General features: G+C 42.4%; 1 protein-coding gene across 1 annotated transcript; it reads right to left on the bottom strand.

Annotated features, from left to right (window-relative positions):
- Positions 1–299: 299 nt before the first annotated feature.
- LOC104950412 (nipped-B-like protein A) lies at positions 300–19,537 on the bottom strand. Its single transcript, XM_010776932.1, is given in 43 exon segments — positions 300–1,548; positions 1,642–1,839; positions 2,123–2,297; positions 2,427–2,675; positions 2,678–2,808; positions 3,380–3,580; positions 3,736–3,843; positions 3,994–4,184; positions 4,308–4,481; positions 4,660–4,750; positions 4,952–5,106; positions 5,224–5,317; positions 5,467–5,607; positions 5,860–5,990; positions 6,156–6,264; positions 6,359–6,412; positions 6,519–6,617; positions 6,794–6,928; positions 7,671–7,817; positions 7,988–8,086; positions 8,283–8,385; positions 8,549–8,769; positions 9,673–9,759; positions 9,892–10,035; positions 10,615–10,747; positions 11,029–11,111; positions 11,195–11,324; positions 11,469–11,569; positions 11,755–11,835; positions 11,929–12,080; positions 12,423–12,654; positions 13,145–13,231; positions 13,337–13,446; positions 13,807–13,968; positions 14,243–14,416; positions 14,647–14,823; positions 14,911–15,124; positions 16,370–17,115; positions 17,233–17,472; positions 17,728–17,946; positions 18,206–18,296; positions 18,954–19,096; positions 19,471–19,537. Coding segments are annotated over 43 exon segments (6,927 nt in total). The 3' UTR covers positions 300–1,200.
- Positions 19,538–27,318: the final 7,781 nt, after the last annotated feature.

Raw genomic sequence — 27,318 nt, 5'->3', positions numbered from 1 at the left:
ATGGATTTATAAAGTATTCACAACGCCTATTAATAAATGAATTTACAAACTTCCATAAACCCCTTTATAAGGGCTAGTCTTATTGTAAAGTCTGGTTGGATAGTGGAGTTGGGGCTTGTGTTTTAATTGTAAAGAAATATTCAGAAAAGGATTGTCTGGTAAGCTTTCCCCATCCCTCAGATGAAACAGATTAAGCCTCTGAGACCTATCTGTGTTTTTGCAGTATCCAGTTCCTACGCTTTTCTTCATTTATAAAATGAACAGATCAGATTAACACCTTGAGCAGACAAGTGACAAAGAGAAGTAGAAAAATTTATTGCAGTATTGTTCCACCAAAAGGGTATGAATCCCCTTTCCTCTTATTACTAGGGTGACCTAATACAACAAAATCTACATTTACAAAATATCTTCCTGCAATAGGCCACATATACTGCATGCGTATTTCGAAATAGAATAAATTATGTCCAGAGGACTCTGCCATTGTACAGCATGGACAAATAAAAGTGAACAAAAATAAAAAATCTTATTTTTTTTGGTCTTTTTTCTTGTTTTCCATAAAATATCTAAAAGCTAAAAGGAAAAAACCATCAGGGTGCTAGTAGTATAATAAACTCCAAAAACACTTTAATAAGAACATCAAAAAGACTAATTTCCAACATTCACTTAAGGTTTTATTCTTTTTTTACAGCTTTTTTGTCTTCAGAGATATAAACATTTTAGTTTTTTGTTGTGTTAAACTATGATACAGTGGGAGTAGAAATGAGCGATTAGAATCTGCTGCACAACAGCGAAGGAGCTCCCACAACAATGTTGACATAACATTTCCCTCCAGGTCTCTTTTCTAATAGCCTTTTTAAGGGATAATTATTCCTTTAATGCCTTCTGGATCCTATCCTCTGCACTTGTACACAAACAAAACGTGAGCAGTCCCTCTAATATAACAAGTCTTTTGTGTCATTTTCATTTCTGCAAGAATAACTCATGTAAAAGCATGTAGTGTCAAATATTCTTGCCCTCTTGTGTCTTTCTTACAAAAATGAGGAAGAAGAGGAGCAGGGTAGGAATCCAGTGAAGTTTGGCTGTGTTGTTGGAGGTGGCAGGTTGAGGAGGAGGAGGAGGAGCAGGGAAGAGGAGGATTTTGATAAAGTAGAAATGGGTAAGGGGGACAAAAAAAAAAAAAAAAAAATCACACGGGAGCCATTAGCTAGCCCCTCCTTCCCGCGCTGCATACAGTGAGCGTAAAGTCTGTACTACTTTGTTGCTCAGTTTGTGGTTGCTGGTCAAGGCAATCTTCTTGTAAATGATGTCCGACTCCTTAATAGTGTCCACCCAAGGCACCTGTTTGCGGCCATCGCGTTTCTTGGCGTCTGCCCAGGGCCCCGAGTAGGAGCCGGCCATCCAGTGGATGTGGTATCCATTGGAGGTCTTCTGGATGACTCGAGCTATTTGCGGCCGGTCCTTGTATTTCGGACAGCAAAGAGCAATCACATCCATGGACTCCACTATCTCGTTCATGGAGTCAACTGCTCGCCTTGACCTTCGAGAGGACTGCAGGGATGACAAAAGAAAAAAGGGTTGCATTATTTCCCCCCGTATTCGAAATTGTATTTTATACATGGTGTGTGTATCCGTTTCTCTCACCCCTGGGGTCTTTTCGTCGCCATCACTGTAGTCGTCATCAGTCTCTGGTCCAGCCTGGTTGCGAGGGCTGGGTCCCGACATGGGGCCGGAGCCTCCCAGGAGGGCGCTTATGGCTTTGTTTCTGATGTTAGCGCTGGCAGACGCTTCTCCCTCCTCATCCTCCTCGTCTGGGTCCAGATGTTCCATCAGAACCTTGAACTGTCGCAGAGAACAGATCAAAGCTGTCTTTCAGATGCAGGTTTCACACACAACAGCAAACGTGACAGAATATAGTGGAAGTAACAGTACAAGTCATGTACAGGTATTGAATGATTTCAAGGGCAAACTACAGCCAGCACTGAACATTTCTTAGATAATTAGAAACAATTTAGTATTTATATCTTGGTAACTTGTGAGTAGACCAAAAGCAGATTAACTTTCACGATGACGTACATCAAATATTGGCAAAGAAAGTCTGTTATAGCTTCAATGCATTGCTTACATCTAGGTACTGTCGGACAATTCGCCTCTTGACATCGTTTGACAGTGTGGCACGAAACATGTTGTTGGAGATGAAGTCGATGGTTTGTCGCGGGTGGAAGACAACAGTGTTTTTCCTGTTCACCGCCTTATCGTACACCTTGGCTGACTCTGTTGGAGAGTACTTCTGAATTTTGCTGTTGAAAGATCAAAACACTTTGAGTTTCTGAAGGTTTGAATTGATCGAACTAATCAACACATACAAAAGTAGATGTCTTAATTTAGAAAAAAGTCTATGAAGAAATACATATTACAAAAGATCTTACCCATCAGAGAATCCATATTGGTTCTTCAGATGCTGTTTGAGCACCAGAAGCAACAAGATGCCCTGAACAGAGTTAGCAAAGTCCAAGAGACCTGTGGGATTGTCTGGGAGGAGCCTCATCACTTTTTCCACATCCTCCAAATCCAAATCCTCCAGATCGGACTCTGAGCTCTCCGACTCTGGAACAGGTTTTTGGGCCTTTTTAGGCCGCCGTACCACATCTTCCTTTTCATTTTTTCCTTCCTCATTGCTCCTGGGAGAATCTCAATGAATCTTTTCCTCCTCCTTATGTGGTGCATAATGAAGAGAGGCTCCTCCTGGCTCTGGTATGGGAAACAGGCCAGGTTGTCTGCTACAAACAGCAGCATGTTCACTTCCGTCCTCTGCAGAAAGAAAGCATTGCTTAATGGTAAGTAACACTCTCTTCTTAGTATTCATCTACTAGAATTTAATTCATACATGCTACAAATAAAAATTCTTATTACATTTGCAAGACAGTAAAAGAGTGGGATTTAACATTTTGCAACACCAGTGTGTCTATGTATAAAAGGTTTTGCTTTCAGTGCTGTTATCTGTATCTTTAAGAAATGTTCTCCTAGCACTGGAGTCTGCAACCGTTTTGACCAAGAGCCATTTTGCCCCCTTTTCCACCAATTTCTTTTGTCTGGAGTCGCAAAACATATTTGATAGCTTATAAAGTTGTATTTGGTTGACATGATTAAAAACCGTTTCTTTTTTTTCTTTGTGTGTCACAGTATCACCTCAAAATACGAAACATTTTCAACCGGGCAACAAAATGTAAATAGTCATACAAATATTTTCATTTTATTTCCTTCTTATTTTTGTCTAAGCTCAAGGGAGCCAGAGTAGAGGGCTTAAAGAGCTGCATGTGGCTCGAGAGCCGCGGGTTAGCATGTTGCTAATTAAGAGAGAGAGGAGCCCAGGTTTACTCACAGAACTGTCATCGAAGAGGTTCAGCAGCGAGATGAGGAAAGCCCTCCGGTGCTGCCGGTTCCCCCGGATCATAGAGAAGAGGTGGGCGCAGAGAGCGGAGGTCGTCTCCTCCTGTCTGAATCCTCTGATGATGTTCCTGCGAGACGATTCGATGGCCTGCTGCAAGATGTACGACATCTTCATCCCAGCAACTGCCTTCATCTGTGAAAAAATGTGTTGAAAGAAAAGTGTTACAGACAATTGCTGAAATATATTTCAGCAATCTCCAGCCCGACAGCAGATCCATCTACATTGTATTCTTGTTTAGAATCCTGCCGTGTTATTTTTAAACTTGACAACACTGAACAACGACTCACATGGATGAATCCCGTGTACTTCTTGTCAATCTCCACCAGCTGCTGGTCAGATTTGATCCTCATGCTGCTCTCTGGGTCTGTTCCCATTGCAATGAGGTAGGGTACACACTGCAGACAGGGCAAACAAATGTGTGATGTTCACATGTTTATGTTCATATTACTGTTGATTTAGTCTGCTAAATGAGTTATTACAATGTAACTTTATTATTTATCACAAGAGGTGGGGTGGTTTGACAGCTTCCAGCTTTCATGTCTTACCTGTACAGGATGGATGAGACCCTGGTTGAGTGTGAGAGCGATGACGTTGAGAGCAAAGTGCCGTACACTGGACTGCGTGTGGAAGAACGCCTCCAACACCTGTTTCAGATAAAGCTGCATGATGGAGCTGCTCATCCCTGATGAGATGTCTCCCATCTCCTTCAGATCCTCCTGTTTGGACAGTTTCTTCCCTGCAAGGACCCAAAATATGATCAAAGCAACCTGCACCTTGCTGATATGCTGTAAGAGAATGTAACACTGCAGTGCTAAATCAACAAACCTTAAAGTACAGTAACAAACACAGCTTCACTTACAATCTCTGTCTGCGTACTGCATCCGCGTGTCTTCCTCCTGAAGATATGTCTGGAGGTTTTTAAGGATCTGGATTTTGAGGTTGATGGAGGAGGCCCTGTCAGCCAGGATGCCGTTGTACAAATTCTTCACCTCAGGCATAAACATCTGGCTGGGATGCATGATCACAAGGAAGCCTAAGAGAAAAGAATAAAGACATGAAAAAACAGCAAACAATGTACATCCATCTGCTTGGACTAGAACGTGGGCTTCTAACACATAGCCCGTCTTTCCCTTTCAGCCCTGTACAAGTTGACTCTGACACAGAGACTTAGCAACAACTTTATTGTATATAGGAAAAAAAAGTGTTCTTGCCTAAGCCGATGATGGCTTTGGTCTTGACCTCCTCGTCTTCATGTTTGGTGAAGTAAACCAGCAGCTCAAGAACTTTCTCCTTGATAACAACCTGTTCACAACACAGACATAGTTATAAGAGTTGTAGGTTGGATCATGTGTTAGAGCAAAGGCTTTGGTTTCACATCAAAGCATTCCCTACACTTTCTCTATCCGTTTCTAAAAGCAAAACAACAATAAATAGACTTACAGCTACAATTGATAGCTTTCAGAGTTTTAATTTCAAATTTGTGATATTATAAAATCGTCCTACTTTGTTGGTTCCTTTGAACTCCTCCAGATCAAAGTCAAAGTGCCGAGCCAGGGCCCCCACAGTGAAGAGCGATCGCAGCAGGAAGGGCTTGTTTGCTACCAGCGTGGTGCTGTTGGGATCCTCGTGATGCTGCACCTTCAGCTTGTTAAGTGCACCTGCAAAAACACATTAAAACTGTTGAACTTGGTTTGTACGGGGGACATCTTAAACTGCAGGCAAACTGTTGCAAAAACAGAACATGGAAGGCCAACATTTCTAACTGTATGTCTCACCATAGAATCTGTTGAAGCAAGCCCACACAAACTTATAGTTGTGCGTGACTTTGTTGACAACAGCTCCGAGACAGCTCACACAGTGTTGGACCACCTGGAGAAAAGGCAGGAGGACCATCAATTCATCTCCTTAGCAACACCATTTACACTTCAACTATAAAATGTTACTAAGTCAACATGGGTCCACAATGGTGCGGCCCCCCCCCCCCTCCATATGATTGATAAAAAGCCACAACCACGCACCGTCATGCCATATTTGATGATGAGCTTCATGAGGTCTTCTTCGATGGTGGCAAGGTAAGTCTCACTGGGATGCTCCATCAGAGGAACCACAAGCTCCAAGATCTTGGCCACGTTACAGATGACCATGAAGTCATTGGCAGTCTGAGGTTGAAACAATAAAAGAGTTATTCATTGGGAAAGCTCTGATGGATCCCAACCAATATCGACTTGTTTGGGGAACTCTTCTTTTGCCAATCAGAAAGGTCGTTCCTGAAATCAATCTCTGGATTAGGCAGTGAATTCTTTGTTCAAGTTTCTCTGTTCTGTTGTAAAAGAACATATTATGCAAGTAGATTAGGAGTATTGCTTTGTATATTTATCAACAACAAAAAGGATTTAGTATGCACAACTTACGTTACACTTTGTGGTCAGGTAGGGTTGCATGGTCATGGCATGTTTGACCATGAGCTGGGCCCTGATCTTGCTGAATAAGTACAAGGTGGTGATGCACGACACTAGCCGTGTTGAGTTTACACCTTTGTTCTCTGCAGAGTCAAAATGGAATGCATTAATTAACATTTGAACTCAAATCAAACCTACTGCAGGGAAATGATTGGCTAAACTGTGAGTATAGATAGCGTTCTGAAAGAAAATCAACTGCTGCATTTTTGGAAAGTTGAATTTGATGAAAAAAGGATAAACCTGCATACCTGAAAGAGATTCCTCGTATTTGAGGATGTGCTCCACTAGATTGTCAACAAGCTGCACACAGGCCTTTTTGGCTGGTTTATACGATGCATCCTCTTCAGACTTTAGAAGCTAGAGCAAAAGAGACAATGTTCATTTAAAAACGTTTTTAAACATCCATATAATTCCCGTTAGACGAAGCTACAACACAAAATCAAATACTTACATTCTGAAGAAGCTGTTCAAACCAGTCATAGCCGGTGTCTCGACACGCTGAAACCTGAAGAACAAATCAGACTCATGTCAATCGAAGATTCTCATGTCAAACTTCACCACAGAGCACAGTTTGTTGGCTTCCAACAAACTGGGAAGTCATCCAAACTTACCACATCAGTGATGTTGAGGATCTTTCTGGTCATGGATACTTTGTCATTGGCGGGAGTCGGAGTAAACCACAACTTCTGGAATGTTTCATTCACCAATTTCTATAAAGCAAACAAGTTCACGCCTTCAGTTTAAATCTATACCTTAGAACATATCTTTCAAAGGTTTTGCGATCCATATATTTGAACACAGAGCATTGTATCTTAAAGATGAAAGAAAAACGAATTGATGAGTAATGATACATTTTGAACAGACAAAAGGTGCCTTGGATCCATACCTTGATTCCTTCCTCGTCATTGACCCTGCGGATCATCCTCACACACATCTCAGTGATCTTACTGAAGGTGGGCTGCTCCAGGCAGATGTCTCTGAGGATCTTGATCACTCGCTTTCTTACGCTGATACCAGTGTCCTGTGTATCATAAACAAAAACTTCTGAATGGGGTGCAATGCCATTTTTCTACCAATAGGTGGCAGCTTAAGACCGTAATGAAGAGTGAACTTCTCATGAACCCTCCTGATCATTTCCATGACAACAGGCACAACAATTTCAGTATGTTCACTTGTCAGGAGCCGAGTACAAAGACTTAGTGCAGAGCTTGTGTGTTAGATGGTGTTTCGAAATCACAGCTTATAGTGCCACCACCTTCACAATGTTCTTTGTTAATACTAGACTGCATCCTGCGATTAAACTGGTTCCTTATTTCCATAAAGCAAAAGCAAACTTGAAACCCCCAATAAGAACACTTCAAACTCAATCCCTGCAGTGCTTTTCCATGCAAACTGTGTGACCAAAAGCTTGCAATGTAAATGATGCGGATAGTGTGATGGTTAAGATCACATTAGTAGAGTGCCAATATGTCATGTAATTAACATCATGGTAAACAGCTGGGCATATCCTAATAAATGGAATAGCAAAGACCTAAAAATGTTCCAATTGCATCCTCACAATCATGCACGGGAACCGAAAAACAGTAATAAAGAGTGCATTGAACCAAAACAAATATACATCAACATTTTGATTACACTGCGTGCCATCACACCACTGCAAAAATAATTAAAAAATGTAAGCATTCTACCATGTGGACAGTTCACATGGTTGTAAGACCTTACAACACAAAAGTGTCTACAATGAGTCAGATTCAGTAACTTACCAGTATCCTCTCTGTGAGCATGTCATAGTACTGCTCAGTGAGTTGGGGTCTGCTGAGCACAAACTTGCCCAGCAGCTCCACAGCTGCCTCTCTCACACTGGTAGAGTTGTCCATCAAACGGCCGTGGACGCCCCGCTGCATGTCGGACTGCAGAAGTGGAGAAGAGTGTGTCAGAATATAGCACTTGCATACATGATAGCATAGGACAGAACTTTTGACAGAGCAATAAAGTAACAAGAAGCCACATGATGTATATTATGTGGAATGTGAAATTCAGACATGACAAATGGTCTTGGCAAACACAGATCCTCACATACCCTTGCCAGTATGCTGGGGTCCACAGCCACAACCTCGGACAGACATTTCATGGCTTTAGTCCTTACGGCGATGGCACTTTCCCCAAGGACTCGCAGAATCTGTACAAAAGAAAAAGATCCATTGATGCATCAGCTCATGATAACATCTTTACTATTCTTCTTCAAAAAAGCTAAACCAGTTAGTCCAAATATCAGCTGTATTATACTGTGTGAACAAATAACAGATGATTTGTGTGTTGCTGCTTTGACTTGACAGATGACAAATATACTTATGGTAATAATATTTCAATCTTACCTGTGTTAAATAAATATCAAAGCTATGGGCGAACGGCCTCATGGAGGCCAAATAACGCACAATCAGACAGGAGTCCTCATAGTCCACAGTGTCAGAGTTCATTCTGGGGAGGGGCAAAGAGGGGGAATGTTAGAGGGTTGTACAGTTGACAGACAGACTGTAACTGACAGGAGGCCCGAGACAAGACAAATGAGAAAAATAGGTTTGAATATGTCAATACGATATGAGTGATATGGTGATTGCTGACACATTGACAGAATCCTCACTTCAGTGTGGCAAAGTGAGCTGGCGTGGCCTTGATGATGTTGCGCAAAAACTTCTTGCGCTTCTCAGCACGTTGCATAATTTCCCCGGTCGTTTCTATCTCCTTGGCATGTTGCGGTCCGTCCGATGAGTCTTCATCCTTCGGGTTCTGGTTCCTCATGGACTTCTCAGCCTCTGTCGTGGTGTCCCGGAACCACTGGGCAATGTAGAACTTTCTAGCAAACTAGAGGACAAAAAATCCCAGTATCGAATTTATTCAGACTATTCATAGTAACAGATTATTAAATACTAATGTAAAAAACATATAGGTAGTGATACTATAAGCCAGGGCTATTCAATTGGCGGACCGCGGGCCAAATCCGGCCCCAGGGTGATATTTACTGGCCCTTTGAGTATAATGTTAAAAAGTAATCTACTTTTTTTTTTTACGATTTAAAAAAAAAAGTTTTTCTTCATGGGCCAGAGTGCCTTTATTCCAGAGAGGGCGTTACATTGAGAGATAGAGGGGAAGACAATCCCTGAAAACTTCTGCGGGCTCGGGTTTCGAACCCACCTACTCGCTACTGTAGTGACAATTCCTGTCATTTATTGCATCTCTGCGTGAATGTTTATATAATTTCACCTAAATTAAATCAAATGATGTTGATGGTTGAATTAGCTTCACATGTAGGCCTACTGAGTTCTGAACTTGCCATTTAGATCTATAAAGGCCTTGGGGCTATGTTGTTTGATTTATTTAAACACAATATATGCACTCCACTATGCTGTTGTAGTATTTACTGTATCCGAAGCACTTAATATGATTGCTCATATTTCAAGCAATCTTTTTCCCAGCCCCTTGCTTTGGATCATTTTCATCAACCGGCCCCCATTCCAAAATAATTGAATAGCCCTGCTATAAGCCATTTAATTTTTTTAAAAGGGCCTATTAATCATTTGAAGAGATAACAGCATGTATGGACAATATATGTTTTTCAAGCTTGGGTGGCCAATTACCCTAATTAAAGTAATAAACCAAAAACCAACATGACATTCAGAACATGCACATGCCCTCAACTTTAATTGAAATGAAGTTCAAATGGTTTCTAAAATCATCACTTGCTCAGCCAGTCTAATGTAAACCCACCACCAGTGAGGCATCAGTCTCAGCATTTTCCTCCATGTAGTCCAGGAGAGCCTTCTGCAGCTGCTGGGTCTCATCATTACCTTGAGACTGAATAAGCAGAGAGAGAGAGACAGAGACAGATTACAAAGGCATTTTAACAATGTTCCATTTAGTTATTATTATATACATTAACTTGTATGTTCAAGTGAATATGAGGGCATCCAATGTGAAGTCTCCTACCTCTTTCAATATTCGATCAATTGATCTCTGGTCCATTTTGCTGGTGACCGCGTCCTTCCTCAGGCGGGCAGCCACTGTGCCCAGGTAGTCCAGAGACGCTACTCTCAGAGCCATCTCTGTCTGCTTGTTACTGAACTGGTGTACCTGATGGGAGGAGAGACAGAATTAGAAATATAATGTTACACTTACACAAGATTAGCTTTTATCTGCACACTTAAGAAAAACAGAAATAATCCATATCATCATTTCATTAGTGCATTTACAAAAAGAGCTTTCTTCTTAATTATGTCCGGTGCCTCTCTCCAGGGCACCACGGCAGGGCCCAGGAGGTGAACTGGGACCTCTCGAAGTACCAGTCCAAAATCCATATTATAAGGCTGTTCGGGGTCTTTAAACCAGTGACCCTCCCAGTCCAAGCCCCTACTGACTGAGCCACTGCCGGACAATAATAATAATAATAATAACAATAATAATATATTATAATAATAATAATAATAATAATAATAATAATAATGAACTTTATTTGTAAAGGATCGTTCAAATCTAAAATGCTTAACAATTAAAAAAATGTTTTGACATAATTACTGTTTATAGTGTATAATACCATACACTTGTTTTTATACAACCTACATACAAATGAGGCCGCTGGATACTTTATATTTGGAACACTTAAGTAGAAACGGTTGCATTTCCAGTTTAAAGAAAGAGCTCTGCTTTACTAACCAGTAGTCTGCCAAGCAAACTGAGCAGCAGCTCTGCAGCCGGCCACTCTGGTTTGTTTACAGTCGATAACAGGTCCTGGACAAAGTTCTCAAACAAAGGCCGGTAATCTTCTTCTCCCTGCTTACTGCCACACCTGGGGACGGGAAAAGATAGAAAAGTGGCAGAGGAGGAAACGTGGGGGAATAACAGGAACAAAAGGGAAAGCATCATTAGAAAGAGATAATGGTAGAGTGTCATGAAGCCACCAGGAAAGGAAGGCTAACATCCCTACACACTCAAGCAATCACTCTACTGCATTTGTCCACACTGTACACATTTATAAAAATATAAGGTGACTGCCTCAGTACAATTCAAATAGCCAAAAGGAAAGAGCATAGCCTACTCGAAAGCCGTAAAAACTGTGAAAGTAATTACTTTTTGAGAAAGACGGAGAGGAAGTTTTGTGCTGTTCTCATTGCCGTCTCATACGAGTTGGTTATCAACACATCTTGATCCACCTGGAAAAAAGAGCAAATTCAATGAATGTGTTTTTGTATTTGCCGCTTGCGAGGATGTGTCGTGTGTCTGCTTGCTGTCGTACCTTGCCCTCGTACTCGTCGTAGAAATCCTTGTCGTTGGGGAGGTGGACCACGCACTGAATCAGCTGCAGCACCAGAGCAGTCACCATCTGGATGTACAGAGGCTCTCCATCCTGGTCTGAGCTGTTCAGCCTAGACACAAGAGGAGCATGGATATGTGTAATGTTACTACTATGGGTATCTTCACCTCTACCTCAACTATTATTATATCTGCTACCTTGTTGGCTTAAGCCTCTGGTTTGATGCCTTTCTCTGCATCACCTGACAACAACTTACCGGAAGTTCCTGAGGGAGCGTTTGCTGGTGGGCAGTCTGGCCAAAGAGGTAAAGATTTCCTCCAAGATCAGCTGCCGATGCTTCTCGTATCGTGAGAACACCTGGAGACAGAACGTAGAAAAAAAAAAGATGAATCTCTACTCGTAGTTTTGTAGAAACATGCATTCAATGGATGGACACACAAGTCAGAGGGAGACAGTGAAAAACAACAATGCAGGGTTGCACATAACGGTACAACAACGATTTTAAGCACTACGTTTTTCTAAGAGAAAAGAATGTGACTTACAGCTGTAACGAGTTTAATGGCACACAGCTGCAGCTCACTGACATTCTCCACAAAGAAAGGAGTGATTCCCATAGAAGAAACCTGGATAGAGAAAGAACGACATAAATCATCAACTGGTTAACGCTGAAACTTTTGTCTTGATGAACAGATGACTGCAGTTAACATTGTTTTCACCTGGAGGATGGTGGTGTCTGTGAGCAGCTGGATTTCGAGGAGCTCAGAGATGTTGCTGACAATGTCGCACACTTTGTTGTACAACATGACAATCACTCGCTGCTTGTGTGTGGAGCACTTTGCCCGCTTTGCCTTGGAGCTCAACAGGCCACCTAGATGGAAAAGAGTAACAGCATTAAATACTGTGTTTGATAATAAACAATGATTTTACATAACAACAAGTTTTACTAGTTGTTGAAAAAAAACTGTCTCTAAAATGTAGCAAAGTGTTGAAGTAACTTCTCAGATATTGAGGTGACGCTTAGTTTATGTATATAGCACATTTCAAACAAAAAAAGGCAATTCAAAGTGCTTTATATAGGCATAACACATCATAATTAAAAATTAAACAAAAAGACAATTAATAAAAGAGATTTATAAGAAGAAGAAAAAAAATGACATTTCTCTCCAATCCCATCAGATCAAATGAAATAAAGCTCTCTCTCAACCCTCACCTCCATGAGGGTCCACCCTGTAGACCGGGTCGTATTGGGGGTACAGTGTGTTCTGCAGATGGAACTTGGTGTATTGTAGCACCCGCTCTATCACGTCTTCTATGTAGACCGCTTTGGGCATGTGCGCTGAGGTCATGATGTTTAGAGCTGTGAGACACGCGTCTGCTGACTTTGTGACTCTCTCCATTATCAGGTCCCGCCAGAGTTTTTCCTCATCTTCAGCATCGTTGTCCTGAGGTCACATGGAAATCATTGAAATAAACTACTGTTCTGAGGCCGAAGATTTATATTCAGTCTAGCCGTGAAAAATCATTTTAACGATTTTGAACTTTTGCTACCAGTGGGTAGGGCTGCTCAATTAATCGTATTATGAAAGCGATTATGAAAACAACAATCGAAATAAAACGAAATTGTATTGGTTTTTCAGTTGAATTATACTTCAAGTTCAGGCTAATCAGCTGTTAAAAACATACTGTTAAACTTTTTTTCTTCAATAAATTGATGTTTTCAAAGTAAATGGATAATCGTTTTTAATAATCGTGATATCAATTATTGACCCAAATAATCGAGATTATGATTTTTGCCATAATCGAGCAGCCCTACCAGTGGGTATCTTTTGTATTCTCTAACATCAGGTTCACGGTATGTCACACATTGCTGATGTCAAGTCAATAATACTACAAACAATATTCAACACAGAAATGTGGAGGAAGGAGGCTCACATGGGTCATCATGGTGGAGAGCTTGGACCCATCCAGGATATTCTTCTCCAGTATGTTCAGCAGCTTCACCAGCTTTTCTGTTGGGATCTAGAACAACACAGACTGTTATTTAGACCTACATCTGAAACAGCACCACATATACGCAACAGTGGAATCTCTTTCTTTATATTCATATATTATAATATGCAGTACCTTGCCGGAGATGCCCATGGCTTTAATCTTGGCGGACTCGCTGCCCAGCTCATTCAACTGGTGTTTCCCGAGCAGAAATTCTTGAGGTATCTCATCATCATCTGCTTCTGCTGGAGAACACAACATCACAACTACAGTTACTAACTAGCTGTTTTATGTCGTCCACAACCACTCAAGTTGCAGTTTACATCTAAGTCTATCCAAAATGTCATAATTGTATCAAGTAAGACAATGATTTAAAATAGTCATAATTAGCGCATTCATTTTTTGAGTTATGGCTTTTTTTGTGTGGTCACAGTGACATTGAACCATAACAATGAAAACCAATGGTTTAACCTAGATTCCACGTGGATGTTCGTGACAAATTTACAATTCACGTTCACTACAACGGATCTAAAAAAAACAAAAACAATAATAAAACCGAGCTTTCTGCAATTGATTGACAAAGCAAAGTCAGCACTGATATTTACCCATGGCAGTGAAATCCACATCCTCAAGATTCTCCAGTATGTTGTCAATGCTATTTAAGAACCTCTTGAATGTGGACGAGTCCATTAATTCTTCATGGGTCAGCTTGGGTTCGTATGCTTTCCGTTTCTTCTGCTTCTCCTTAATCTTCATTTTTCTGGCGACTGAGGAACAGAAATGTCATTTAGTTTATGTTGCTGTTATTGAGTGTGTGAGATGCTAAACATCCCTGGACAGGTTCATTGTTTCTAGAAACTCTGTTTTCTATCTGGAAATGTGTTGCACACTGACAAGTAAAATATGTTTATATACAACATTACCCCCAACCTAATGTGGCATTATCTTTAACTGTGGAGGCAGTTCTATGACTGTCACATACACAAGTAAAAAAAAAAAAACATTTAATTGGAAGTCATGTGATGGAGGACTTATACAGACCTTCACTTATGCTTGGTGGCGGTGAATGTTCGTCAGATGAGTCTCGATAGCGGCTCCCTGAGCCCCGTCGGCTGTCCCGCGACACAATTTTCCGATGTTCGCCCGAACCCCGGCGCTCCCGTTCTTCCGTATCCCAGGACCGGTCTTTTTCTTGGCGCTGGCGCTTCCTTGCAGCTGTGGAGAACAGAGAAACAACATTTAGGACCTAAATTATAAATAAAACCAAAGTAACACAAACCCTTTACAGTTCATTTGTGTTTAGAAATGTTCGCACATTAATTAATATCAATAGGCTTTAACTGTTGGCTCAATAAGGTTATTCCATTTTAAGAATATTCCTCAAATGCCCAAACCTTGCAAAGACTTTAAGCAACAACTGATGAGAAATACATATTTGGACTTACACTCTCCATTTGCGTCAAAGTCGTCATCTGAGCTGACCTCAGCATATTTGGGCTTGTCATTTACAGTGCTTCGTTTCCTCTTGTTCACCTTCACCCGCTCACACAGGGGCATCGTTGACTCGATCTCTGCCAGCAGCTCTGGGGGAAGATCCCTGAGAACTGATGGATCCATGCCACCTGAAAATAAAATGTTGCGGTAAAAAAGGTAATGTTGCTTTAAATGTAATTGCGTGGTGAAAACATGCAATAGATTCTTGCTCTCACCCGTGACAGATTTTGCTGAGGAGCTCCTGTTTTTCCCAGACTTGCTGTGTCGGATGATCCTCTGGATTTGGTCGACGGAGAGCTTTTTCAGAACCACTACAGGCTTGGGCCTCTTCTCAAAGTCCTGCACCAATCCAAGCCTCTCCAGTTTAACCTTGGGCTGTACCCACATTGGACTTTCAATGGAGCCACTGCCATCCTTTTCACGGTTGATCTGAAAAAATTCAAACAAACAGAAAGGAGTTAGAGAAGTGTTTGTCAAGTTTGAAGTTCAAACTTTTATAAAAATCGCACGTTAAAAAATATGGGCTTTGTTTACAAAAAGGAAAATCATGTAAGATAATTACATGTAAACAATGGATCAAACTGATTAACATGAGATCAGTGATTTTGATGTTAGTTTCCAGTAAAGTTCTGATAAACACTCAAGGAATAATCCACTGTTATCCTAACATTATCTCAATGTCTTCACAAAAACATTGTCAGAACTGCAGTGTCAAGGCAGCAACTGCCCCCAGCCACTAGGTGTGATGGGAAAACAGGGCGATGTCTTCTGTGGATGTCTACACTGTCAACCTTTTCACAGCGTCGGTCTTTATCAATATGCAATATGCACTTATTCCTAACTGGCTTAAATTACACAAACAAACAGCCTTTGCTAAAAGGCTTAGCAAACTCAAAACACAGTTTTATGTTGCTAACCCTACCACTGACTGACATACATTCTTAAATAAAAATGTAATCGTAACATTGCTCTGCTGAGAACAATAGAGTCTCTATAAAGACAATAACAAATGTAAATAAGTAACTTTAACTAAAAACTTGATTAGCAGTCAGATTTTAGGCAGACATGCAATTCTCTGCTGGTATGCAGCATGGGTGATAAGCTACCAATTTGACTAAAACATTAAACGGCAGGTTATGTTGTATTAATGGGAGCTAAATATGGCTACCATATAGTGGCTGCTCGGGCACCTGTGTTTTTTTGTTTTTTAACTGATCCTTTCAGTAAAGCAAAATAAGCTTCAGTATGCAATAGATGTAAAAATGTGCTAGCTCTTCGGTAAATAAATAGAAGCTTTACAAGACAAATCTTTCCAGTCCAGATTATTGGGCTTCACGGTGCTAACAGTGAGAGTTTTGAGTCGACATTCACCCTCAAGAAATGTCTGAGAAACACCAGTGGAGTATTTCTTTGAAGTACTTGCTTTTGTTTACACACAGGACTTAAAACTTCAATTCATTAATAAAGATTCTACTTTAAGCAGATGGTTAGGTTTGTGTCAATGTGTTGACATCATTTTACCCCAGGAATAAACAAAAGTCTGGCACATGAAAAAACATAAACATGTAAAAAAACAGCGAGCAGTGGTGTGATTTGGTTTTGTGAGATTGCAGGCAGTGAAAGTTGAATGATTGGTAGGTGGGTAGACATTTGGTTTGGGTCGGCCCAGATCACCTTAGGGATCTGGAAGTTCTTCAGAGCGCCACTATGCCCTCCCAGTAGCTGAGCAGGGAATGCATCTGGCAGTTTAGCACCAGAGGCGGATGAGGCCGGGTTGGAACCATCTTGCCTGTTGCCGCTTCGACCAGGCTCTCCAGTAGAAGAAGCTCGGTACCTATCTCGGTCACTTCGGCACCGAGGGTCAGGTGAGCGTCGGTCACGACCACCAGTCTCGCTCCGATGCCTCCTATCTCTGTCAGACTCTCTGTCCCTGTCTCGACCGAGTTCCCCTCGGTGTGATGACTTTGGCATATCTCCCCGTCTCTCAGAGGACTTCTCATCGAGTCTGTGTTTTGATGAATCCCGACCATCTCTCCTGCTGTCGTGTTTATCGACCCTGTTCTTTATTACTTCCGGCCTTCCATCTGGTTTCAACCGTAAAGCCGTGTCAGAACCCTCCACTGCTGCCGGCCCACTAGCTGGTTCTTCAGGCCAGCGTTGGGCCTCTAGGGCTGGAATAGGGGCAGCTGGACAGGGGTCGAGCTGCCCATCAGCTCGGCCTGCCTGCTGTAGCTCGATGCTCACCATGAGGGGCGGTCGGCTGGCACCGTTCCCAGCTGCAGTGGCCTCTTGTGGGGTCAGTTTGCCAGCATTGCCCCCTCCTGTTGATCCACTGCCCGGGGCCCCCGTTGGTCCTCCTGGTCCCCCCGCACCTGGCTCCAGGGGAAAAGAGTCCTGTTTCCTCTTCTTCAGTGGCTTGTCTATAATGAGAAAGAAATGTAATGTTTACTTTTTTGTAAAACTTCTATATTTATAAACTTACAACTATGTTTTCAGGCTTGCATCCATGTAGTCACAACCATAGGTATTGTACACACCTTTATCTTGCACCTCCTTGGAACACTTCTCACTAGCCGCTTCTCGTTCTATCCTTTCAATTTCAGCGAGGGCATCCAGCTCTGCCTCGTCGTACGGAGAACTGGGAGGCTGGAGACCACTGGCACTACCTGCATGATGCAACCGAGCTCCAAGATTCTGCTGGAGCACAGGCACCTGCTGAAAGCCCAGTTCTGCCTCCATATTGTCAGAGTTCTCGTCCATCCCTGGCAGAACATCACCTGAGATATTAACAAGAGCACATTTACATGGTTGTGTTTCAAAGGGCTAATAGTTTTCACTAGTCTAAAGGTTTTGACTGAGAGGGTTTTTTTCTTCTTCTTAAAGAAGTGCATGCAGCATACCTCTTTATAGTACTTCTAATTGATTAAAAAGCTGTGAAAGTGATTTAAGTTTGTAAACTGGAGATGTAGGAAACTGCATAACAGAAACATGGGAATCGAGCTAGGATTGAGCAAATGAAAAATCTTCCTTACCTGCTGAATCGGACTCATTTGACTTGACCCTGGACAGCTTGAGGGTAAGTTTTGTCGAGTCGTTGTTTGGAGAGCTTACAATGTCGTACATATCTTTCTCCTCTTTCACTGCTGGGCCTTTCTTCCTTTGCTGGAGCAGCTGTTTCTGGTCAAGTCCTCCCTCTCTTGGTGAGGCATAGGGAGGTGGTAACTGTAGAATCAGTGGAGGACGAGAACCTGCTGAGAGGAAGCAACACCAAAAAGAGAAGAAAGTTATCCTCCAAAGGCATGCAAAAGGAAACGAACAAACCCAAACACTGAAGTGACAGTGCACTCGAATAAATAATAAAAATCACTTTGGCATTGTATCAGTTTGAGGGATTATGGCCGCAAAGCATTCTGTTTCAGGGTAATGAGTTTTACAGAGCCAGAGACTGCTGTGTCCTAAAGAAAAAAGGTAGGTTCTGTAGCGTCTTCTTTCCTCCTCCAGTGTGCTTACGTTTTGGCGTCCCTTCACTCCCTGCTGGGGAGCAGTCAGACTGTGGAGACCTCAGAGAGAAAGAAGGATTCCTCATGGCCGAGTCACCCTCCTGGACAACAGACAAGAGAGATGTAAGCTACCAGGTATCAGCTTTACACTTGCCTATCAACCGAAAGCATTCTCGGAAAATATCTTAAAACCTTTTTGCCTAATTGTTGCCAATAAAGCTTGTCTTATGAGGGGGAAGTGACTCCAGAGTGCAGGTTCATTATATTTACACAACAATTGGGGCGAATAAAATATTTTAAATCTGACAAATCAGAACTATAATGTCAATGTAATTGAATACCTAGCACTGTGCATATCATTAAGCTTACATTTATAAAAATGTTCTCCCTTAAAAAACCTAGGGAGATTCCACCTCATAACCACCGCCAATTTCAAAAGAATCTTCTGAACTCATTTAAGATTAAGTTATTACAACCTAAAAATAATTAAAGACACACAAATGTAACTGGACCTGTTTTTGCTTAGTTAACAAAACCAGCCTAAATATCTGTGCCGTCGATTGCGCCACAGATATTTAATCTTTAGAGCAGTGTTTTCAATGTTTTTCCCAATCGGAATGCTCACTAATGCCCGTTTGCTAGCTGAGCAGTGATAGTGCAGCGACATAGAATAAATAAATTTGATTTTTGGCTCACAATAGAGTTGGTTGGGTTTTCTTAACTTAAAAGGTATTCATTCTAGTCTTTGTAAGTCATACCTCATTGGCCAGTACAATGTTCATATAGTCCTCAGGGCCATGTCTGTCTGAGTGGTGGTTGGCTGCGTTCCCCATCTGCCCCGCTACTTTGCCCTCATGGATATTTCTTATGCCACCTGGAACCATGGGACTGGCCACAGACACTGTCAGATAGAAGACAAAATAAAAGGTTTTTTAACATTTAAATAAATGATCCATAATGGGGTAATCATCACATTGAAGAACACCCATAACAAAAAAAAACATCTCTAAAATAAGACAGGGATAAGTCAAACACTTAATGACAATAAAAGGATAAAGGATTTTATTAGACCTAATTTGGGTTAAGCTGCATAAATGTGGCCTCAGCTCTTTTAGTATTCACATTAATAGGCCCATTAAAATCACTAAACCGAAAATGGAATTACACTGAATACTGGTTGTATACGTAGTACAAATATTTGTCTGTTAACTACAAGCTTCTTTTGCCTCCAAGCTGCTGACTTTTGTGTGAAACAGACGGTGGGAAATTAATTACAGGGTTCATACACTTTTTCACCAATGATTTTCAATGATTTCTCCATGACCTTCACCTCATTTTCCATGACCAAAAAAAATTACTCTCAGCGGTACCACTGACATTTTTTTATTTTAACATGGTGTGCCTATCTAAAACAAATCAAATATTAGGCTTACTAGCTCCTACAGACTAAAGCCACTGTAGACTAGAGGGCGTGATTGTGAAAATCTCTCACCAGAAAAATACCTCGTCAGTTAAATGCCATTTTACGTTTCATTACTATACGATACAGTATTTATTATCATTATAGTATTACTATTTCGGCGATTAGATAAAATATAAATTATATTTGATGAAACTTTGGCTACATGTCCATGACTTTTCCAAAACTTTGGGAAAAATATTGTTTTCCATAACTTTTCCAGGGCCTGGAATTTGAATTTTGAATTTCCATGACTTTTCCAGGTTTTGAATGACCGTAGGAACCCTGTAATTAATAATTCAAACAGACCGGTTCCACCTCTCATTGGTCTGATATTTGACCAGTCAACTGGGAATATGTAATCAATAATGCTGTCAAAATTATCGCGTTAACGGCGGTAATTAATTTTTTGAATTAATTGCGTTAAAATATTTAACGCATTTAACGCATGTGCAGAATGGCCCGCCCCATACATCCCACCAGTGGCAGCGCCAGGGTATGGCTGGGCTACAGTCATACCAAGAAATGGCTTAGCCCCACCATGAAAAATGATGTTAAAGTAAGCAAAATAGAGTCCGCCAACTCGCGCAGAGAATTGCACAGACAGCAGTTAGTAAGATTGATTTCAGCAGCCACTTATCTGGAAATTGGTCCACACGGCAGAAAGTATACGCTCCGGGGCCAACTTTTTTACGCTTCCGCGGCTAAGGCGGGGGTTTTTTCTAAACTTTTAAAACAGGCCCACGCGTTTTCGGCTTAACACCCCTAAAATTCCTGGCGCCTCAGATTTGGTTGTACACGCGGAGACTTGGTAAAGAGCGATGGCTTCATGCGGCCTGGAGCAATCTTTAAGGGGTTTCATACGCTGTAGAACCTTTGTTCAGCAAGCGGAGCCCGTGAAAGTGTACTGTATCTACGAAGCCCCTTCTTTATTTCACCGAGACCTTCGCGTTCCGGAAAAGGGAGGCCCTGTAACTGCTTTTGTTTCGGAGGCAAATCAAAACAGGCCGCTGACTGAACCTTTTTATCTAAATTCGCATATGTAATAAACATCAGTTTCGACAATTAAAGACCACGACCCCTACCGCGTGGTAATCAATTGTTTCATGGAATAGAAAAAAAAAGTTTTACCGTTTGAAACGAAACCACCAAACCATCGTACACTAATCGTTGAAAAAAAACACCATTGTTACACAGAAAAGACAACTCCGGTGACAAAACCTTATTGTGGAAGGGAAAGTCAACGGAGGGTCTACCAACGACAACAACCAAAACTCAAAACACCAATACAAGGGTTGACGTACAACCAGGGACAACAAGTCCTACCATCGGTCCCCTAAAGGACTTACAACATACTTTCTAATTCTTGTGGAAAAAAACCAAAACTTCGGAATTTGACGTGTTTTATGTCACATTGTTTTCGGTGCCACATAATTCTTTCATTACATAATACTACTATGGCTCCAAGTCATACCATAAGGTAATAACACCACCCGTCTAACCCCCACTGCACAGCCTAGTCCGACAATTCGCCGTCAAGGAAGGTCCACTATTCCCCTCAGAGGTGAGGACGCCGTCGGGCCAACCCGTACTCAAAACCGGTGTTAAGGGCCACCATGTGGGTTGGCCTTGCAATTGCGTCGGGACAAGACCACTGTGCTCTGGCGCGCTGAGGACCAGCAGGCACTAGATTGCGCCGGGAAAGGACCTTTTTCGAAGGGTGTTCATCAGGCATGCGTTTTACGCGAACACTGTGTTCAACTACACAGTTCCGGAAAGTCTAACACCGGCGCGTACGGCATTTGGGACGCATGGTCAATACACGTGGGGACACGAATGTGTACCTACATATTATATATTATTCTTGCCATGATGTCGTTTTCATAAGAGGCAGACCTAAGGTGACGTTGTTGGTGTGCGGCAATAGAACTAAGACTACCGGTCCTTCTGTAATAGTTTTCTACAAAGATAACTCTTCCTGCTAGGTGATGCACTGTTTTCAAAGTTGGCAAAGACCANTTTTTTGTTTTTTTAAATATAGTTTTTCCATAAGTTGATGCCCTGATGGAACGATGCTCCTTCTTCTAAAATTCAGAAGGTGTCACGTTCTTAAAACTCTAAATAACATGCTGGTGTCGTAAACATAATGCAGACACAGTGACATTTACCAAAGGTTTTTTTCATGCATATCACAAACATGATCAGAACTTTGCTTCCTATTTTTGTCACACAGCCGTTAACCAAAGCTATGTGACTTCCTACCGAGCCGAGTGGTTTGCACTTCTGCATTTTCTTCCACAACACATACTGAGAACAGAAGCCTCTCACGGGAAAGCTGCACTTGACATTTGTTTTCAAACCGTGTGATAGTTGTGTGTTAGTTAATGTGTTATTAAGTTAAACACAGTAACGTACAGAGAACCAGGCATTTTAATTATTTGTCTCAGAACAAATGAACGGAAGAGGGAAACCTTGATTCCCATGTCTTTCTCTAAATGCAAAGTACTATATGTGTTAGTGTCACGATCTGTCTGTGTTGTGTTTTGTCTTGTCTTTTTCTGTCTTTGGTTTCCTGTTTGATTTTGAAAAGTGTTCACCCCCTGTCTTTCCTGTTGCTTTCTGTCTGTTTCCCCTCCTACCTGATTACCCGATTGTGTTCACCTGGTGCCCCTGTGTTTTCTCCGCCCTCCTCACCTGTCTCTTGTTTGTTTGATTAGTCCTGTGTGCATTTAGGTTCTGTGTTTTCTGTTAGTCTTTATGAGTTCCTTGTTGTTTGTCTATGACTGTGTTCACGGGTTAGTGTTCTGTTTGTTCTAGTGTAGCCTTGAAATAAAGGTATTATCTGTGAAATCTGCATTTTTGGTCCTGCCTGCTTCACTCAACCCTGACAGAAGGAACTCACCAAGGATGGGCCCAGCAGATCCTTTTGAGTTGGAATTACTCAGTTTTTCCTTTTCTTTGGCTGGCTGCTCTGATAAGTGGAGGGGAGCGTCCGGGGTTCAGCACCGAGAGGCTGCTCTGGCTGAGGCGCACCAGATGGCTATGGAGAAACCAGGTTGTGAAATTCTTACCTGGCTGGATTTTGGACTTCCTCTCGGGGTGTGATTCCCAGCCTGCTATCCCCAGGCCAGGCATGCTAGCTCCCTGCCTCCCAACTCCCAACCTGACACCATACGCCTCGGTGTGTTCCGTCTGGAGTCAACCTCTGCTTCTTCCCCAGTTCCTGATCCTGTCCAGGAGCCATTCTCTGGAACTCGTCTGGCTTTTGGAGGTCCACGGAGCCTCCAAAAGGCTCCTAAGAGAGAGAGTCGCAAGTCCAGGCTAGCAGCCCGAGCCCCAAGAGCCATAGTTCCGGCCCCAGTTCCGGCCCCAGCAGCCATGGTTCCAGCCTCAGTTCCGGCCCCAGCAGCCATGGTTCCGGCTTGAATTCCGACTCCAGTACCGGCCCCAGCAGCCATGGTTCCGGCTTCAATTCCGGCTCCGGTTCCGACTCCAGTACCGGCCCCAGCAGCTATGATTCTGGCTCACGTTCCGGTGTTCCGGCCCACTCCAGCTCCTCGTGTTCTGTCGGTGTACCGACCCACTCCAGCTCCCCGTGTCCTATTGGAGGTCCCGCCGTCACCTGTTCCACCGGGGGTCCTGCCGACATCATGTCCTGTTCCGCTGAGGGTCCTGCCAACTCCGCGTCCAGTATCGTTGGGGGTCCTGCCGACGCCTGTTCCACTGAGGGTCCTGCCAACCCTATGTCCTGTCCCGTTGGGGGTCCCGCCAACTACTCTCCTGCCGGGGGTCCTTCCAACTCCATGTCCTGTCCCGTTGGAGGTTCCGCTGGGGGTCCTGCCAGCTCCATGTCCAGTTCCGTTGGAGGTCCCGCCGACTACTCTCCTGCCGGGGGTCCTGCCAATCCTATGTCCTGTTCCTCTGGGGGTCCCGCAGACAACTCTTGTGCCGGGGGTCCTGCCAACCCCTTGTCCTGTTCCGTTGGAGGCCCCGCCATCACCTGTCTCGCCGGGGGTCTGTATTACACCCGTTTTTAGAGGAAAGAGAAAGGGTTTTATTTTCTGACGCTGCGTGAGTTCCCTGACACACCAGGGACACATATTCATGTATAAAAGACATAAAAAATTGCATTTTGCATGATAGGTCCCCTTTAAAAAAAAGTCCTTTTTTGGAGGGGGGGGTGACCTGAGATTGTGGATAATTTTTCTCACCCTAGAACCCTCCTCCTGAACGATAAACAATGAACGACTACTAATCCGGGAATCTGGGAGAAGCTGACTGCAATGGTGGTAAACTTCAACTTCCATGATCTAATGCTATAAATGCCACACAAATGCCACACAAATCTCTCATTGTTTAGATATAGATAACCATAGTGGTAAAGAGAAAAGTATAAAATCTTTTAAAACCATCTTACAGAATTGTTTCCATCAGGGCAACCACAAAGCAATACGTCAACAACTGGAGGACCTTTAGGTGCAAAGAGTCAGCAAACCTCCACCCTGCTCATGTGTCACTGAGCAAGGCAGTAAGGTGAACTACCAGATTGTCCTCACCAAAAGAACAACAGCATTTCTCTCTTGTTCCACTTTATCACATTTCTGGCCTTTGCAAACCTTACTCAGCTTGTTTTGGGAACAAATCAGGGGACAATAAGTTGCTTTGTTGCATTGGCTGCTTTTATGATAACCCTGTACCATTGGTAACTTAAAAATAATAACATTTCTTTTAATTTTTCAATGAAAGTTATGCAGCACGCAAATTAGTCAAAACAAATCTGATCACAGTGTGTGTTGCTATTGCTCAACTTGGTGGACTTGCAGTCTGGGCTCTTAGTTTGCTTCTAAACTTCTTGTCTGCCTTCTTGCAGAGTTAAGGGAATTTATTAAAAAAGCATTTCACTGCACCGTGAGTGCAAGTTTGCCCTTGGTTCATTTTGTTTTGCTTGGCTTTTCAAGCATTAGTAACTACTCGCTATCAGATGACAACATCCGTCACCTTATAGCCATAAAACTGCACTTCAGGGTCACTTCTTTTCTTTAAACTGCTGCGCATTTATTTTGAGATCCACATTTTGGACGTCTCTGTGATGGTTTTATTTGAGTTGAAAAGCCGCCGCTTTTACCTGTCTAAATGAGAGATGGTAAAGGTTTGAGGGTTCAAATCCACTTATTTTAAACAGCCAGCAACATGGACATATCTAGTGAGGAGATTTTGGGTGGGTGAATGCAGAGGGTCTCTCTGGGATCCCTGCCGCGTCCTAATATTTAAAATGTGAAAGAGGACCATGTGTTAGGGTGTGTGAGAAGGCCAGTTGGCAGGAGTGACTGACAGATCAGGTGAGCAGCGTTCTCTGCTCATGCGTGCGGATCCTGCTCCTCTGAGTGATCTGAAGTGGCTCCAATTAACTAAAGCAGCCGAGTGTGAGGAAGGGGACTGTGTGTGTCTGTGGGGGAGCGTCTCTGACTTCAGTGCGTGCGATCCTGCTCCTCTGAGTGATCTAAGGGCTCCAATTAACTAAAGCAACGAGAGGAGGGACTGTGTGGTCTGTGGGTGTGTGGGGGGACAGGCCCTAGACAAGCCCCTTGACAGTTTTTGGAGGGGTAAGATGAGTGGGACCCTCTGACAGGTCCTCCACCAACTCAAAGCTTTCTCCATCTCCTTTTAGCTAATTACTAAGTATCCACATGGAGACACTTGTCACTGTGATCACAGCAAATTGGCTGTAACTGCAGGGTCAGCAAGGACTGTCTTTCATTCCTGTGCAGGTAGACACACATGTAGTCTTGCACAAAAGCAACCCACACAATGGTTTTGCATCATTTTCAATTCAAAAGCTATTTCCAGTCACAAGGAGAAAATCCAATATCACAGGCACTGGCTCATGTACATCTGCAAAAGAATATTCATGTTGATTCTGCTTGATGCTTAGTGCGTATGATAATATAGAAAGGAGATGATTAAAATATCCCAGCATTTCTCAACAAATCCCACACACAGATTTAATTTTCATGGATATATGCAGCAACTCTGATGTTAGAAGACACTGCCAAGTGAAATGCTAGTTCCACTTTGAATATAGAAAGGTAAATCACACTCCACACATGTGTTAACACGGTAGATAAGCGTGAACTGTGTCCTGAAATATCTTCTGTCTACATCTGCTCTACATTTACCTTGATAATCAAAAATAAAGTTACCTTGTTGAATGTTTGATGTAACTGCAGACAAACCTGTACACTCAAGCACTACAAGCAGGCCACTATGTCACATCAATAATGCATCATTCTCTATTTTCCCCTCTCATCTACTACAAAAAGTTGGGTCTTATGGCCTCCAACTGAATAAAGTGTGCTCTTTTCATCTAGAGTTTGCTTTTGTTTTCTTGCTGTCTTGCTGTTCTTGCTAGTTTTACATTACCTAATTAACATGGAAAAGTTTTTAGGGGAGGCATGAAACACACAGGCCCACATAATTTCCCCTTAAGGATATTTTATTGTTCTTTTTTTTGTTGGCCTCTAATGTTAGCACATCCTCCAAGCCTCCGCCCTCATTTCCCCTTCTAAAAACCTTATCTCCTTCCTTTTTTCTCGCTTTCTGGCTTTTATAAGAACTGAGGCAATTTAAAAGACGACTGAATAAATCCTCAAACTTCTTCACTCGTTGCCATTTATATGATCAAGTGCCTGCTGCATCCTCTGTTCTCGTGCTACTTGGTATTCCTCCACTGGTATCCTTTGGATCTTCTGTGTCACCTTCATTGGTTCTGAAGGTTTGCATTTTCTATTCAAACCATCTACCTTATTTCTCATTCTGGACCATAAATGTCTTCTTACCCACTATTTGGTTCAACGCAAGCCATCTGAGAATAGGTGCACGCCTCAAAAAGCAAAAAAAAAACATAGTTTGCTTCAGTAAAACTACTGAACTACAACTTAGTAGCTCATTATTTGCAATGACATGTTGGCAAAGACAAATTTAATCTCATGTGGTATTCCAGTAAAACACAGCATAGTCTACAGGTAACAGTAAATTGCAAATCCAATTTGTTGTAGACCTGTTACATAATTTGCCCACACCAAATAGACCTTCAAACATCATTTTGACTCAAACGTGTTCATATACAGTAAGTCTCTATAATTAAAGTATCATGGGCTGAAAGTGTCTCTAACACCCCCTTATCCCCCCCCCTTCCAAAGTATACTTGCCATTTCCTCATATTGGTACAGACCAATACCCCTCCTTCCCTCCCCCAGATCCTTACACCATTTGGTACTCACCTAGATCAAAGTCCTGCGCACATCTGTTCCGCTTGCTGCTGTCATGACTGGCCAGCTGGCCTCTGTCCGTCAGGTCTCTCTGTCTGTAGGTGTGTCAGTGCTGCATGTCTGTCCAAAGCCGGAGCTTCTTGGCAAGCTGCAAACGCAAACAGCGGAAAGAATCAACAAGACTCTAGTTGTGAGAGCGAGAGTGGGTGTGAGCCAGTGCCTTATCATATTCTTGCAAGAGACTCCTTGTCAAGTCGACTGTTTGTGTGCACATCTGCTATGTAGGAGACTTGAATGCAGAAGGTTTTTTAAGATGGAGTGCGCGTGTGAAAAGATATTACAGAGACACGTGTTTTAGGTGGCGAGGTTTGCACAGCAAAGCGGAATAAAGTGGAA

Source organism: Notothenia coriiceps, unplaced genomic scaffold (assembly GCF_000735185.1).
Source record: "Notothenia coriiceps isolate Sejong01 unplaced genomic scaffold, NC01 NC01_scaffold00000339, whole genome shotgun sequence".
NCBI lineage: Eukaryota > Metazoa > Chordata > Actinopteri > Perciformes > Nototheniidae > Notothenia > Notothenia coriiceps.
The sequence above is the reverse complement of the archived record's forward strand: the minus strand, read 5'-3'. Positions and strand labels throughout refer to the sequence as shown.